Genomic DNA, 16982 nt, shown 5'->3' on the forward strand with positions numbered 1-16982 from the left:
ATAATAACTTGGTGGGTGGTTATCAACTCAGCAAAAAAAGAAGCGTCCCTTTTTCAGGACCCTGTCTTTCAAAGATAATTCGTAAATATCCAAATAACTTCACAGATCTTCATTGTAAAGGGTTTGAACACTGTTTCCCATGCTTGTTCAATGAACAATAAACTATTAATGAACATGAACCTGTGGAACAGTCTGTAAGACACTAACAGCTTAGAGACGTTAGGCAATTAAGGTCACAGTTATGAAAACTTAGGACACTGACTCTCTACTGACTCTGAAAAACACCAAAAGAAAGATGCCCAGGGTCCCTGCTCATCTACGTGAATGTGCCTTAGGCATGTTGCAAGGAAGCATGAGGACTGCAGATGTGGCAAGGGCAATAAATTGCAATGTCCGTACTGTGAGACGCCTAAGACAGCGCTACAGTGAGACAGGACGGATCGTCCTCGCAGTGGCAGACCACGTGTAACAGCACAAGATCAGTACATCCGAACATCACACCTGCAGGACAGGTACAGGATGACAACAACAACTTCCTGAGTTACACCAGGAATGCACAATCTCTCCATCAGTGCTCAGGATGAGAGAGGCTGAACTGAGGGCTTGTTGGCCTATTGTAAGCAGGTCCTCACCAGACATCACCGGCAACAACGTCGCCTATGGGCACAAACCCACCGTCGCTGGATAAGACTGGACTGGTAAAAAGTGCTCTTCACAGACGAGTCGCTGTTTTGTCTCACCAGGGGTGATGGTCGGATTCGCATTTATCGTCTAAGAAATGAGCGTTACACCAAGGCCTGTACTCAGGAGCGGGATCGATTTGGAGGTGGAGGGTCCGTCATGGTCTGGGGCGTGTGTAACAGCATCATCGGACTGAGCTTGTTGTCATTGCAGGCAATCTCAATTCTGTGCGTTACAGGGAAGACATCCTCCTCCATCATGTGGTACCCTTCCTGCAGGCTCATCCTGACATGACCCTCCAGCATGACAATGCTATCAGCTATACTGCTCGTTCTGTGCGTGATTTCCTGCAACACAGGATTGTCAGTGTTCTGCCATGGCCAGGGAAGAGACTGGATCTCAATCCCATTGAGCACTTCTGGGACCTGTTGGATCGGAGGGTGAGGGCTAGGGCCATTCCCCCCAGAAATGTCAGGGAACTTGCAGGTACCTTGGTGGAAGAGTGGGGTAACATGCCAGCAAGAACTGGCAAATCTGGTGCAGTCCATGAGGAGGAGATGCACTGCAGTACTTAATGCAGCTGGTGGCCACACCAGATACCGACTGTTACTTTTGATTTAGACCCCCCTTTGTTCAGGGACACATTATTCCATTTCTGTTAGTCACATGTCTGTGGAACTTGTTCCGTTTATGTCTCAGTTGTTGAATCTTGTTATGTTCATACAAATATTTACACATGTTAAGTTTGCTGAAAATAAACACAATTGACAGTGAGAGGACGTTTCTTTTTTTGCTGAGTTTATTTGTCCTGTTTCACATATGTACAAGTGTGTATTATGCGCATGTGTGAAATGGAAATATGTTTTTTGCATATCCCTACTCCACCGGAGACACCCTTGAAAAGTGGGGTCATGGCTAGGGTCAGCCATTATCAAAGGTGACCCGGGAGCAATTAGGATTAAGTGCCTTGCTCAAGGGCACATTGACAATTTTTTCACCTGCTCAGGGATTTCGAGCTAGCGACCTTTTGGCTACTGGCCCCACGCTCTAACCGCTATGCTAACTGTCGTCCCATATTTTCTACGTCAAGGTCCCGAAATGTAACTTAACCTCTGGTCTCTGGTCCCGAGTGATGATCTATATTCTGACAAACATAGTGTATAATATATGGTTTCTACTATGTCACACACATAGTGCATATACAGACCTATTCCATGTCCCTTCTTGCAGCTGACTCGTATGCTGGGGTTAAGGTTTTGAGGTAGAGAGCACTGTCCCTTGCTCTGAGGACAGAGCTTGAAGGAGCCAGTCCAGTTGCCGTCCTTCCTACAACGGATCACATTGGTGCTAGGCCCCTGCTTCGCACACACGCACGCACACGCAGGCACAGACATGCACGCACACACACACACACACACACACACCGAGGACATTGAGAACCACCTTCAATACTACCATGAAACATGATAATAATTGGAGTCTGTAGTGAAGAAGGATTAGAGAGGTTATAACATTGTTTTATCTGTCTGTGGCACAACTATTTTGAAAATCAATGTCATTCTAATGACTGGCTGTGCTACTTCAGTGGGACTGATGGTGGGTAAGAGAGAGAGAGAGAGAGAGAGAGAGAGAGAGAGAGAGAGAGAGAGAGAGAGAGAGAGAGAGAGAAGAGGGGAGACAGTAGGCGAGAGAGGAAAGAGGCGGAGAGAAAGAGAATGTGAGAGAGGGGTAATCTCCTCTGTCTACAAATCATACTGTACATGCTAACACTGGAGATCCTAACACCCTCTGATCCTCTCATTATAATATAGCCACACACACCGGGACATGCTAATCTACACACAACTGCATCAAAGGCTATCACACAGAGAGATCCTCGGGTCAAGGGCAATACATTTTGTGTGAGTGTCATGTACACTGTGAATATGTGAGAAAGTGCATGTGTAAAAATGTGCATATTTACTGTACCTTCTTCCACATTTGTGCATTATATCTCCCCTTGCAACACATTATTCTCTCACACTTCACAAAGACAACAGATACAGGCGAACAGCTGACAGACAGACAAATGGACAGACAGACAGACAGACAGACAGACAGACAGACAGACAGACAGACAGACAGACAGACAGACAGCTAGCCAACCAACTAGATAACAGATAGACAGACAGACAGAGACACATGTAAACATAAACACACACAGATAGACAGTTCCGCAGACAGACATACAGATGGACAGTTCCGCGGACGTACAAAGCACACGGCCCCACAGACAGATAGACAACCTCACAGACAGACAGACAAACAGAGAGATAGACAGACAGACAGACAAAGACAGACATAGCCAGACAGTGAGCCTAAAAGACAGAAAGTCAAACAGACCCAAAGACAGACAGATAGACGGACAGACAAAAGGCCCATTGACAGAAAGCCCAACGAACACAGACAGACAGTTGAGCGGCGGAGTAGAGAGAGACAGACCTGCTTGCATGGAGCGGCGTGCAGCGGTCTCACCGTGTGGTTGGCTCTGGGGCAGTTGATCCAGCAGGTGCTGTCGAAGCGGAAGCCGTCGGTGCACTGGTACATGCCGTGGAAGATGGCGGGCGGAGGGTCACAGGTCACCGGTTCGCACGCCCCTTCCAGCCAGCTGCCGTCCTCCGTGCACTGACGCTTAAATGCTCGCCTGACAAACACAGATGAAGACCAAGACAAACATGTTGGGTTGAGTTGAGTGGAACTGAATTGAGAGGACAAAGACAAAAGACATGTTCCATGTCGAAATGGTGGGAAAGGTGAAGATCAAGAGTTGGACAGGATCATTTGGATCAATTCCATTTCAAACCCAGTCATTTGTACTGAACTTAAATGGAATTGACCCCAAATGGAAAAAAATGGGTGGTCGGATACCTTTTGGGCTTGTTGGTGACGTGATAGCCCGGCTTGCACTTGTACTTGCAGAGGGAGCCCACTTTGAGGCCTGTGTCGTTGCAGCGCTTGGTCTGCAGCATGGCGTTGGGCACATGGGGCGATGCCGGACAGCGCAGCTCACACAGCGCTTCGGGGAACGACCACAGACCATCCTCCAGACACGTCAGGGTGTTGTTAGAGCCTGGGGGGGGGGGGGGCAAATAGTTGAACACAGAGAACAATAAACAGCATACGAGATGTAAAAAAAAGATCCGGTTAGCCATGAGACAGTGTGTGTGTTGAGACAGTGTATCTCACCTACAAGCTGGGCAGGCTCCCTGCACTGGAAGGTACTCCTCTTGCCATAAGTAGTTCCCTCAGGGAAGTTAAAGTGGGCTGGGTGGACGTGGTACTTGTCTGGTAGGCCACAGTCTACTGGCTCACACGACACCTGCTTATTCCACTTTCCATCTGCACAGGTGATGGTCACTGTTGAGTCCGACTGGAGTGAGGGGAGACAATTTAAAATTGGGACAACACACATGGATGCGAGCAGCACACACACAAGCATGCACACGCACTCGCACAAACACATGCAAACACAGACAGACACATACACACCCACACCCAGTATGGTACATACCGCACACTCACACAGAGAGAGCAATGGCACACAAATATGTCCGTCAATTTAGAGCTTGCTCAACAAGCCGTTGTAACAGGACAGAGCCAAGCAGTTCTTAAATGTCACGCACTTAACTGACTGGGCTTTGTTAGCGGCTCAGGTAACTGCTGATAAAAAAAACATTTCAGGTCATGATATCCATCAACGGTTATATCATCCTAATGCAAAACACATTTAGAATGAGGGAGGATGATACTTTTCACCGGAACTAGTACACTGGGGATTATCCCAAACACATTTTCTTCCAATTCCACATAGGGAGGATGTATTCACGGTTTGTTTTGATCCCATCACAGCATTGTGTGGTCAGAACACAAACTGGGAGGAATGTTGCCACCTTTCGCTTCAGCGAACGGTGGAATTCAAAAGAGCCGCTGGACAGACTGCATCTGGACATACAGTGGGGGAAAAAAGTATTTAGTCAGCCACCAATTGTGCAAGTTCTCCAACTTAAAAAGATGAGAGAGGCCTGTAATTTTCATCATAGGTACACTTCAACTATGACAGACAAAATGAGGAAAACAAATCCAGAAAATCACATTGTAGGATTTTTAATGAATTTATTTACAAATTATGGTGGAAAATAAGTATTTGGTCACCTACAAACAAGCAAGATTTCTGGCTCTCACAGACCTGTAACTTCTTCTTTAAGAGGCTCCTCTGTCATGTCCCCTGCTTAAGCCAGTACATGTCCAGGCCCATCTGAAGTTTGCTAGAGAGCATTTGGATGATCCAGAAGAAGATTGGGAGAATGTCATATGGTCAGATGAAACCAAAATAGTACTTTTTGGTAAAAACTCAACTCGTCGTGTTTGGAGGACAAAGAATGCTGAGTTGCATCCAAAGAACACCATACCTACTGTGAAGCGTGGGGGTGGAAACATCATTCTTTGGGGCTGTTTTTCTGCAAAGGGACCAGGACGACTGATCCGTGTAAATGAAAGAATGAATGGGGCCATGTATCGTGAGATTTTGAGTGAAAACCTCCTTCCATCAGCAAGGGCATTGAAGATGAAACGTGGCTGTGTCTTTCAGCATGACAATGATCCCAAACACACCGCCCGGGCAACGAAGGAGTGGCTTCGTAAGAAGCATTTCAAGGTCCTGGAGTGGCCTAGCCAGTCTCCAGATCTCAACCCCATAGAAAATCTTTGGAGGGAGTTGAAAGTCTGTATTGCCCAGCAACAGCCCCAAAACATCACTGCTCTAGAGGAGATCTGCATGGAGCAATGGGCCAAAATACCAGCAACAGTGTGTGAAAACCTTGTGAAGACTTACAGAAAACGTTTGACCTCTGTCATTGCCAACAAAGGTTATATTATGTTATTGACCAAACACTTATTTTCCACCATAATTTGCAAATAAATTCATAAAAAAATTCTACAATGTGATTTTCTGGATTTGCTTTTCTCATTTTGTCTTGCACAATTGGTGGCTGACTAAATACTTTTTTGTCCCACTGTATATAGGTACACACATGTAGACGCACCAGCGCAAGCACGCAGACACATGCAGACACAGTAGGTACCATACCGTTCCTCTCTAAGGCACTCCATCTTTGATGACCAAAAGGTCATATTGTATATCAAGACACGAAAGTGAAAATGGAATCTCAGGGTCGTCTGTGTGTCAAGTGTGTTTGTGATGCTGTCTTTTCCAGTAAAAAATTTAAACAGAAAGAAGAAATCGTTTTGCCAACCCAGTATTTGGGTAAATGTCAAGATTTCAGACGGGTCCAGACTTGAATTACATATAGAGTGCCTTCGGAAAGTATTCAAACCCCTTGACCTTTACCATATTTTGTTATGTTACAGCCATATTCTAAAATTGATTAAATTATTTTTTCCCTCATAAATCTACACACAATACCCCATAATGACAAAGCAAAAACAGTTTTTTATAAATGTTTGCTAATTTATAAAAAACAACAACTGAAATCAGTGGAGGCTCCTCAAAGGAGGAAGGGGTCCATCCTCCTCAGTGAAATTTCAAAAAAATAAAAATAGTGAAACATTAAAAAAAGTTATCCTTTTAAATATATTCATATGTCACCACATAATTAATTAAAATACACTGTTTTGCAATGAAAGCCTATAGTAGCCTCAACAGCACTCTTTGTGGAAGCACAATCAAGTGAAATAGGCAAAAGAACATTTCGATTTAAAGCAATAAAGAAATTGAATAACTTAACTGAGCAAACCATAAACCTTTCAATACATAAATGTAAACATTATTTTAAAACCATTTAAATATAATACATAGACATGTTGTGGGACTATAGTATATGAAGAATCAATATTTTTTAGATTGAGTATTTATTGGGTCATTATGTTAGTATATTCTGTATTTTGTAATAGTGTGTTATATGTGAAAATGTGTTCGTATTATAAATTGTATTTCAATGTTTAAGGACTCTTGGAAGATTAGTCCAAATGGGGACTAAAAGAGATACAAATCAAATCATGGTGTTGCCGGAGGACAGCTAGATTCTGCCCTTCTGGCTACATTAACTTCAATACAAAACCTAGGAAGTTTGTTGTCCTCACCACCTTCCATATACATATATTGTAATTATGACCACTTCCGGAGGACGTCCTCCAACCAATCAAAGCTTTTGCAGTATGAACTGACATGTCGTCTATCCAATCATAGAATTAGAATCAGAGAACAAACCTAGTGAGTTTTTTTGGGATTGTGCCACAAAGAGCATTATGGGGGTTTGAGAGGTATTGAGAGGCTTGATGACATTGTTGGATAGAGATTATGAGTTTAGAGGGAGAGTTGAGCAGTTCTTTTTATATTATTCAATTCATATTTGTCACGTTCTGACCTTAGTTCCTTTTTTATGTCTCTGTTTTAGTTTGGTCAGGGCGTGAGTTGGGTTGGGCATTCTATGTTTTGATTTCTATGTTTGTATATCTGTGTTTGGCCTGGTACGGTTCCCAATCAGAGGAAGCTGTCGATCGTTGTCTCTGATTGAGAACCATACTTAGGTAGCCTGTTTTTCCCATTTTCAGTTGTTGGTGATTGTTTTCTGTCTCTGTGTCTGCACCAGACAGAACTGTTTCGTTTTCATTTGTTCTCTTGTTATTTGTTTTTGTGTTCAGTTGAAATAAATATTAACATGGACACGTACCACGCTGCATATTGGTCCGATCCTTCCTACTCCTCCTCAGAAGAGGAGAATCGTTACAATATTACTTTTTTCAGGAGATGGAGGAGGTATATTATAGTTTTCTTGGTTTTAGAACTTTATTTTTGTGTTAATTTAGTGCAATTTATTTACATTTGCTTTGCCAACTTCAGTAGCTAGCTACCAGCACGAGTATGCAGTTTTCTCCGCCAGAATGGTAGAATGGCCAACGCTGCCAAAAATGTTGTGGACTTTTTCTTGAAAAAAAAACTTTTTTTTATTTTACCTTTATTTAACTAGGCAAGTCAGTTAAGAACAAATTCTTATTTTCAATGACGGCCTAGGAACAGTGGGTTAACTGCCTGTTCAGGGGCAGAACGACAGATTTGTACCTTGTCAGCTCAGGGGTTTGAACTTACCACCTTCTGGTTACTAGTCCAATGCTCTAACCACTCTGTCAGCATCGATGGGGTGCATTGCTGCACAGCTATTTTCAGAGATGTTCGATTGGGTTCAAGTCTGGGCTCTGGCTGGGCAACTCAAGGACATTAAGAGACTTGTCCCGAAGCTACTCCTGTGTTGTCTTGGCTGTGTGCTTCGCCCCAGTCTGAGATCCTAAGCGCTCTGGAGCAGGTTTTCATCTAGGATCTTTTCATCTAGGATCTCTCTGTACTTAGCTCCGTTTATCTTTGCCTCAATCCTGACAAGTCTCCCTGTCGCTGAAAAACATCCCCTCAGCATGATGCTGCCACCACCACGCTTCACAGTAGGGATGGTGCCCAGTTTCCTCCAGATGTGACGCTTGGCATTCAGGCCAAAGAGTTCAATTTTGGTTTCATCAGACCAGAATCTTGTTTCTTATGGTCTGAGGGTCTGTAGGTACCTTTTTGGCAAACTCATATCGGGCCATCATGTGCCTTTTACTTGATGAGTGGCTTCCGCCTGGCCACTCTACCACAAAGGCCTAATTGGTGGAGTGCTGCAGAAGTGGTTGTCCTTCTGGAAAGTTCTCCCATCTCCAAAGAGGAGCTCTGTCAGAGTGACCATCGGGTTCTTGGACACCTCCCTGACCAAGGCCCTTCTTCCCTGTCTGCTCAGTTTTCCCGTCGGCCGGCTCGAGGAAGAGTCTTGGTGGTTCAAAACTTCTTCTATTTAAGAATGATGGAGGCCACTGTGTTCTTGGGGACCTTCAATGCTGTAGAAAATATGTTGGTACCCTTCCCCAGATCTGTGTCTCAACACATTCCTGTCTCAGAGCTCTATGGACAATTCCTTTGACCTCATGGCTTGGTTTTTGTTTCAACTGTGGGACCTTATATAGACAGGTGTGTGCCTTTCCAAATCATGTCCAATAAATTGAATTTACCACAGGTGGACTCCAGTCAAGTTGTTGAAACATCTCAAGTATGATCAATGAAAACATGATGCACCTGAGCTCAATTTCGAGTCTCGTAGCAAAGGGTCTGAATACTTGTGTAAAACTATTTCTGTTTTTTGTTTTTAATACATTTGCCAAAAAAAAAAGTTTTGCTTTGTCATTATGGGGTATTGTGTGTAGATTGCTGACGAAACAATTTTATTTCATCCATTTTAGAATAAGGCTGTAACATAACAAATGTGGAAAAGGTCAAGGAGTCTGAATATTTTCCAAAGGCACTGTATACATGCTTATTTTTAGTGTGACCAAGGTTTAAAGCTCACAAGCTGGGCTGTGTTAAAGTTATGTATCTGTTGTTTCATATGTTTCCATCTTACATCTTGATTCTATTATATGATACACCAAAAAAGTATAATGTTTCGTTGATATAAATCAGTTATTTTCACATTTGTAAAAATAACATATGCATCACATATAACAGAGTGCAGAACAAGATGGAATTCGAATAATCAATCAATGAATATTGGAACACTCTGACAAAAGCCTCTACACAATAATACTATGACTAATGGCTGGTGTTGGCACATCCAAGTGTGTTTCTTCCTGTGTGTGTGTGTGTGTGTGTGTGTGTGTGTGTGTGTGTGTGTGTGTGTGTGTGTGTGTGTGTGCGTGCGTGCGTGCGTGCATGCGTGCGCATGTGTGTGTGTGTGTGTTTACGACAGTGTATGCTCAAGTGTGTATACAGTTTGTGTGCTTGGAGTTTCCTTCTTTAAAATCTTTACAGCTGCCTCTCTCTCTCCTCCAGAGTTGGTTTAACAACCCCTGGCTACTAGGCCTAATTCAAGCCAGACAGACACATAGTCCCATCCCCTTTCTTCTCACCCTTTTACCCAGGCTGACCCTACATATAGCATAACACTATCTACCAAGAACGCAGTTAGGCTCATACAGAACTAGCCGTACTGCTGGCATCTCTGACAGGACTATTGTAGCCACTCCAAGCAGTAACTGGAGTTTCCCTCCGAAACATCCCAGTAGTATCAGGCATTCAATTGTATACCAACTGGAAGAAATGGGCTCTTTCAAGTACAGAGTTGAGAGTGTGGTTGTTTTTCTCGTTCCTCAAGCCGTCAGGCCAGGAGTTTTTTTCCTTGACCATGTGACCTGACCAGGAAACACTCCTGGCCATAATTCTAACACACGCACACACACATACTTTTATAGTGTTCATTTCATTAGCTGTTGTACAATATGATATAAAGCACTGGGCCTTTAAGGGACATTCCACTTAACTTCCTCACCCCAATAACTTCTCTGCCGATAAGCCTTTTATTTCAATTATGCATTTTACTGGAGTTCTCGTTTTTTTCCCTCTAATTCACCATGTTTTCCCTCATCTTTGTGTAAATCCCCAATCATTTGTTTATCTCTCTTAAAAACCTGATTATGTTTTTTTGTATGGTTTTGTTCGATAAACATTGAAAGTGGGAGGTGCTTACAAGCCTATCTGGGTTTACATGTATATTTATTACAATTTCATCCTTTATCTTTTTGTACTGGTCCCCCGTGGGAACTGAACCAACAACCCTGGCATTTTAAGCACCGCGCTCTACCAACTGAGCCACACGGGTCCTCTCCTGCATGTGATTTTTGTTTACGTTTTAAACATTCATCATATTCTTTTGTATTTTCTTGTGTGCAAATAAATAAGTACAAATCTATAAAGATCAATACAAATAATACCTTAACGGATTACATTTAGAAAGTATCCTACCCAACCCACCCCCCCCACCCACTCTCCACACACAGGTTATCAGAGGAGACATCTGGGACACAAATGGATTGCATTATAAAAACACAAATAGGCGTGGGGGAACATATTGTTTTGGAGATAGCATCATCTGAGAGGCGGAGTTCCAGTAACCACTTCGACACCGGTGAAGCAAGAATGTAGTCGGCTAATGGAAGGAGATAGAATTGTGCTTCACACTGCACTTTTTAACCTCTCGAGCACAGGGACCAGGGAGAGGAGGAGAAGGAGGGGGGGGGTGAAAAGAAGGAAGAAAAAAGAGGATGTCATTGTATTGTCCCCAAGTTACGACAAGGGAAGGGGTATCTGAGGTGAGCTGAAGTTGTCTTTTGCTCTTTCTTTCTTTCTTTTTCCCCTCTTTTTAATTCCCTCCCTCCCTTCCTACCTCCCTCCCTCCCTCCACAGTCCTGAATAATTGCCCCTGCTGCAAGAGCCTTCAAATACCGATTTCTCATGTAGTTTACACACCCTCTCCCACCCCATCTCTCCTCCCTCTTTCTCTCTCAAGTAAATCCTTCAATCCTTCATCCCTAAGCGAGTTACCATTGACACATTAATCAACATCATGCCCTGTCAATTAAACGTAATGCCGTTAAGTCTGATGGTCAGATGGTAATGAAGCGAATTTCTCACAGCTGGTAGTAACATATTTCATCGTGTAATAGACCTGAACAGCTTGCATCCCAAATGGGCCACACTAATAGTTTGTTTACATACACCAAAATGCTTTTCAACTGAAATGACCCATACCATTCGTGTGTTGGTGCATACGTATATGGGCGTAGTGCTGACATGCTCGTGAATAGAGAACCGATATACAGGAAACACACAAACACCTAGCCATATGGACATGATGCTCCAGAGTTGTGTATGTAGTCTGACTATAAGTCTGACTATGCACACACATATACACAAAGAACAAGTGTGTGTGTGTGTGTGTGTGCATGTGTGCGCGTGTGAATGGGCTTATATGTGTGTGTGTGTGTGTGCGCATGTGTGCGCGTGTGAATGGGCTTATGTGTGTGTGTGTGTGTGTGTGTGTGTGTGTGTGTGTGTGTGTGTGTGTGTGTGTGTGTGTGTGTGTGTGTGTGTGTGTGTGTGCGCGTGTATGTGCGCGTGTGTGTGTGTGTGTGTGTGTGTGTGTGTGTGTGTGTGTGTGTGTGTGTGTGTGTGTGTGTGTGTGTGTGCGTGTGTGTACAGTATGCTTCCCCTGCCCCCTGCTCCAGTCAGATCCCCCACATAACCACTTCCACATGTTCATCCTCACCAACATAAAACCAGTTGAGGTGGTGCTCCATTATGTTAATAGCCAGAGCAAACAGGAGGGAGTGCCCCGGTACTGACGTTGGAATCCAGACCCAAAACAAAACATCATTCATTCACTCCTTCTATATGGGTCACTCCACCTCACTAATTTAATTTCTCTCTCTCTCTTTCTCTGTCTTGTGTTCTCTCACTCTTTCTCACCCCTTATCTCTTCCTCTCTCTCTCTCCGGCTCGCTCTCTGTCTCCCCCACTCCCTCTCTCTCTCTCTCTCTCTCTCTCTCTCTGCCTCTCTCTCCCTCTCTCTCTCTCTCTCTCTCTCTCTGTGTGTGTTTAAGGGAGCGTTAATTGATTAGCTTGCAGGTCTGTTAACAGAGCCTGGGAGGGGGATAAAGCTCTGGTGCTGTTGTCTTTACGAGCCCTCTGTGGGAGTGAACGGGTTTTACTGCGTGGCTGTGAACTAACATCTTTGTTTGTTTAGGGTGGTTTGTGCTTGCCTGCATGCTTCTGTTTTTGGTGTTTGTGTGTCAATGTCTGTGCTCTCCGTCTGTTGAGTGTCTGGTGTGTGGGGGTTGATGCTGAGACATCTTGGTAACCTGAATGCTCTTGCTCCAGTAGCGTGAGAAATGCTCACACACACACGTCTTACATGGATTTTTTTTTGTTGCCCTCAGCACAGTGTCGTAATGCAAAGTAGCGATTTTAGTGCACATTCAGATTTGTTGCAGTGTATTTCATCTCAGCAAACACCACAAACACATCCATTAACATACAGACACATACAACACTCTGTGAGGATGACTTCACTGTGTGAGTGGGGAGGGAGGGAGGAGCTGTGGGAGGGAAGGCAAGAAGGGGAGGAGGGAGGAGAGAAGGGAGGGGGGGCGCAGTGAGCAGAGAGTACCTGGTGATGTCATCGTCCCAGTGAAGCAGAAACACACAGCTATTGTTGCAGGTGATGGTGCAGCACAGAAAGACTAAACATAGATATTGCGTGTGTTTGTGTGTGTGTGTCTCCGTGTGTGTGTGTGTGTGTGTGTGCGTGCGTGTTTGCTTACACGTGAACACGCATGTGTGTTTGTCTATCTGTGTGTGGCAGTGTGTATGTGTGTGAGCGTATGTGTATCTGTGCATGCTTGTGTGTGAACATATATATGTGTGTGTGTGTTAGAAAATGTTTACTCTGAGGTGCATTTGCACCCGTGTCTCATTTTGTGTGCGTGTGTCTGACCATGTGGGCCCACGTGTCTGCCTGTAGGCATACCTGAGTCTTGATGATGTCATCGTCTCTGTGGACCTGCAGGACGTAGCCAGAGTTACAGGTGATGGTGCAGCGAGCTCCGTTGAAGAAGCCCAGACTGCTGCACTTGAGCTCTGCATTGCGGATCAGCGGATCCTGGCAGTCGATGGCCTCACACGAGTAATGGACACAGCTAGAGGGACACACACATGCACAACAGGGGAGAATTGGTACCCGTATAATAATGCACATAGTAGCTACATATATACTGCATGTAAGGGGGTATATAGGACACAACTGGAGGAGGGAAGAAAATACAAATAAGAAAAACTTGTATCAGAATCAACATCACAGTGTGGCTGCAAACACAGCCAGACACAGCCCACTTAAATTCACATGCACAGTGGATGGACAATGCATACAGTACAATACAAAGTACACACAAACACACTGTGCCACGCTGCATTCACCTGGCTGCCCTAGAAGTGGGACCATGACAGTGTCCCGAATGGCACCCTATTCCCTACACAGTATGGTACACTACTTTTGACCAGGCCCATATAGGGTACCCATAGGACTCTAGTCCAAGGTAGTGCTCTATATAGAGAGAACAGGGCACCATTTGGTACGCTGCCATGAGGCAAAGCCCCACAGAACATCCTCCCAGACCTCATCCAGTACAGTCGTCCAGACATACAGACTAGTGAGAATAATAAAACAAAGAAACTTCCACAGCTGACAGGCCAGGGGGTTGAGGCAGTTCAGAAACCATATGCTAGTGGAGGGACTGCTGATGGTACAGGGACGGAGGAGCGCCAGTCAAATAGACAGGCATGAGTTCTTCATCAGGCACCTTCGCCGTGCCCCCCTCCTCTGTAGATAGGCTGGATCGTCAACTCCCGAAAGTGTAGCACCAACCGGGATGATGCTTCGGTGGCTGTCTGCTACACATCGGTTCTAGTCCGGTACAGTCCCCATATGAGCATCAACCTCCACATCTGTCTTCATCATAGCATGGAGAACACACAGCTAGTTATTGAATGTATCTCCTCTTTCCATGAAGATACGCTGTATTAAAAAGATGGACGCTACCAGAACCAGCAACTCAATGGGAGTAAGTGTCTTGGATCAGAAGTATAGGGCTGCTGCTTTGGAGGTAAGATTCTCTGGGGCTAGCTGCTCAGTTCAGCCTGGGCTGAGGTTAGGTGGAGTAGCTACAAGTTAGCAACAAGGTAATGCTTAGTGAGACCCCATGGTGCTGTATAAAGGCTAGATAGATAGATACCTTGTAGCTGTGTATCAGCAATCTCACCGTTTAAAAGCCCACAAGACACAAACACATTGAAAATAGATGGCATCAAATAAAACAAATGGGAATATGAATTAACCAAGAAAGTGTTCACATATGGTAAGAGTGAATGTCTGTGTGCTTGCATGTGCATGCTTTTGAGTCTGTGTGTCCAGATGTGTGTGTTTGTCTCTGAGTCTGCACACACACACGTGTGTGGGAGTGTGGTCGATGAATTAAGAGGAACAGGATATTATAAGCAGACTACAATGGCAGAGTCTGGCCAAGCACTACGTTGGTAGCAGTCAGCTGACTTTTTTTCATGCTCAAGGAATGCGGGGACGCCTGAGGCTGTCTTTTACAACAGTCGGCCTACTGTAGGCTTCCCCTATGAAGCTCGAAGAGGGAACCTGAGTACCAAGTGGCACCCTATTCCCTATGTAGTGCACTACTTTTGACCAGCAGTGCGCTGTACAGGGAATAGGGTGCCATTTTGGGGACGCAGGAGAAAGAGGGCATTAGGAAAAAAAGCGTTGCTGAGGAAGTTTGTTCAACTCTGCTGTGATGCCTGACAGGGACATCTCTTTTATTCTCCCTCTCTTTTATTCTCCCTCTCTTTTTGTCTTCCTTTTCTTTCTGTTACCTTTTCTTGAGCTCTCCATCTTCCTCTCCATCTTCCTCTCCATCATATATCCTCTAATTGGTACCTCTATTGTTCTCTATCTCCCTCTCACAAACCTTATGCCTTTTTTCTTCTTCTTCCCTTCTCCCCCCCCCCCCCCCTCTCTCTACCTCCCTCCCTCTCATCCCACCTCAACAACAGACTCACATCCTCTAAGCGTATGGAGAGAACTCAGACGCAAACGTAAACCGACACTCACTGTAAATCCAAACTCCCCGCTTGAGCTACAGTGTTTACATTGCAGGATCCTTAGCTGAGAAGGTGGAAAGAAACAGGCTTCGTAGTCAGCTTAACACTGAGTTGTTTTCAATCCACTTTACATTACATGAACCACAAGGCATAAAGCATATCCAGTTCAAAATATGGTTTCAGCTATGTCTCTTTGATTTTTTTTTTTTGGGGGGGGGGTAACTTACAATGGCATATACATTAAAATGGAAAAACTATTGAAAAATCAACAATAGTCTGAAGACAACTACAAGGGGCTACCACAAAGTCACTATCTCATCACTCAACATCTGAACCTTCACTGGAGACGAGGACAAATGGGGAAAAAAGACTCTACAACTCACACTCAAACAATCTGCCAGTACCCCTCAAATCCTCTCGTTTAAAAGAAGGGATGAAGAAGGCAAGGAATCGAGAGAAGGAAAGAGCGTGGAACATAAGACTGAGTCATGTTAATAGCTCCTGTTGTTAACAACTTAGGGAATAAGGGACTTGGTGTTTTGTAGCGGTAGAGTTATTACGGGAAATCGGCTGTTTGGTTGGAGAGAGGGAGGAGGGAAAGGAGGAGGAGAGCAAAGAGAAGGGAATAAGTATAGGGAGTAGGAGACGAGGGGAGAAGAGAACATGGAGGAGAAGAGCTGAAAGAGGAGGAGAGGGAGAGGGCGGGGAGCGGAGGGAGTAGGAGAAGAGGGGAGAAGAGAACATGGAGGAGAAGAGCTGAAAGAGGAGGAGAGGGAGAGGGCGGGGAGCGGAGGGAGTAGGAGAAGAGGGGAGAAGAGAACATGGAGGAGAAGAGCTGAAAGAGGAGGAGAGGGAGAGGGTGGGGAGCGGAGGGAGTAGGAGAAGAGGGGAGAAGAAAACACAGAGGAGAAGAGCTGAAAGAGGAGGAGAGGGAGAGGGCGGGGAGCGGAGGGAGTAGGAGAAGAGGGGAGAAGAGAACATGGAGGAGAAGAGCTGAAAGAGGAGGAGAGGGAGGGGAGCGGAGGGAGTAGGAGAAGAGGGAGGAAGGGAAAAGGAGGGAGAATGAGGAGAAAGAGAGGGTGGAGGAGAAGTGAAGGTCAGAGAGTATGAGGAGAAAGAGGAAGAGCGCTCTAGCTTAAGACTCCCTGGACTAAATCCCTTCTAGAGACTCAGGGGCCTTGAGGGGAGCAGTAGAAGCAGGGAGCCGCCAAATAGATCACTTTCACACAGTCAAAACCACCTTAGATATGGCTCCCGCTGAGCACAACAAACCCCAAATATGCCAATACAAGGAGCCATAATACCAGGCAATTACTTATTACTAATGATTGAACTGATCCTCTGGGTCGGCATGGAAACTCACACCACCAGCCTCCCACCAGAGCTCTGCTGCAGGAACAGTCAAAAACAGGATACGTCCCAAATGGCACCCTATTTCCTATATAGTGCACCACTTTTGACCAGAGCCCATAGTGCACTGTGCAGGGAATAGGGTGCCATTTGGGATACAAACCAGTTTTAGCGCAAACGGTCCAACAGGAGGGCATGAAATGTGCACTAGTACATTTCTTCGAAATTTTTTAACCTTCATTCATCACATGTTCAGTCTCATTGAGATTAAATGTCTATTGCAAAAGAGATCTACTTCACTGCTTTTTCTTCTTTGATGTGATCTATTACAATTGTGTTAATAACCTATCGATTCAATCTTATATGGACCAGGGAG

The 16982-nt window shown here is 44.8% G+C and overlaps 1 protein-coding gene across 1 annotated transcript in view; it reads right to left on the reverse strand.

Annotated features, from left to right (window-relative positions):
- The window catches only part of LOC135544452 (pappalysin-1-like), a 126479-nt gene that overhangs the window by 24486 nt on the left and 85011 nt on the right, over window positions 1-16982 (reverse strand). Inside the window, exons 14-18 of the mRNA XM_064972066.1 lie at window positions 13122-13290; window positions 3907-4090; window positions 3589-3790; window positions 3163-3364; window positions 1889-2036 (exon numbers count right to left, since the gene is read on the reverse strand). Of these exons, the coding sequence (XP_064828138.1) occupies window positions 1889-2036; window positions 3163-3364; window positions 3589-3790; window positions 3907-4090; window positions 13122-13290 (905 nt within the window). The remainder of the gene's footprint in view (window positions 1-1888; window positions 2037-3162; window positions 3365-3588; window positions 3791-3906; window positions 4091-13121; window positions 13291-16982) is intronic.

Source organism: Oncorhynchus masou, chromosome 8 (genome assembly GCF_036934945.1).
Source record: "Oncorhynchus masou masou isolate Uvic2021 chromosome 8, UVic_Omas_1.1, whole genome shotgun sequence".
Taxonomy (NCBI): domain Eukaryota; kingdom Metazoa; phylum Chordata; class Actinopteri; order Salmoniformes; family Salmonidae; genus Oncorhynchus; species Oncorhynchus masou.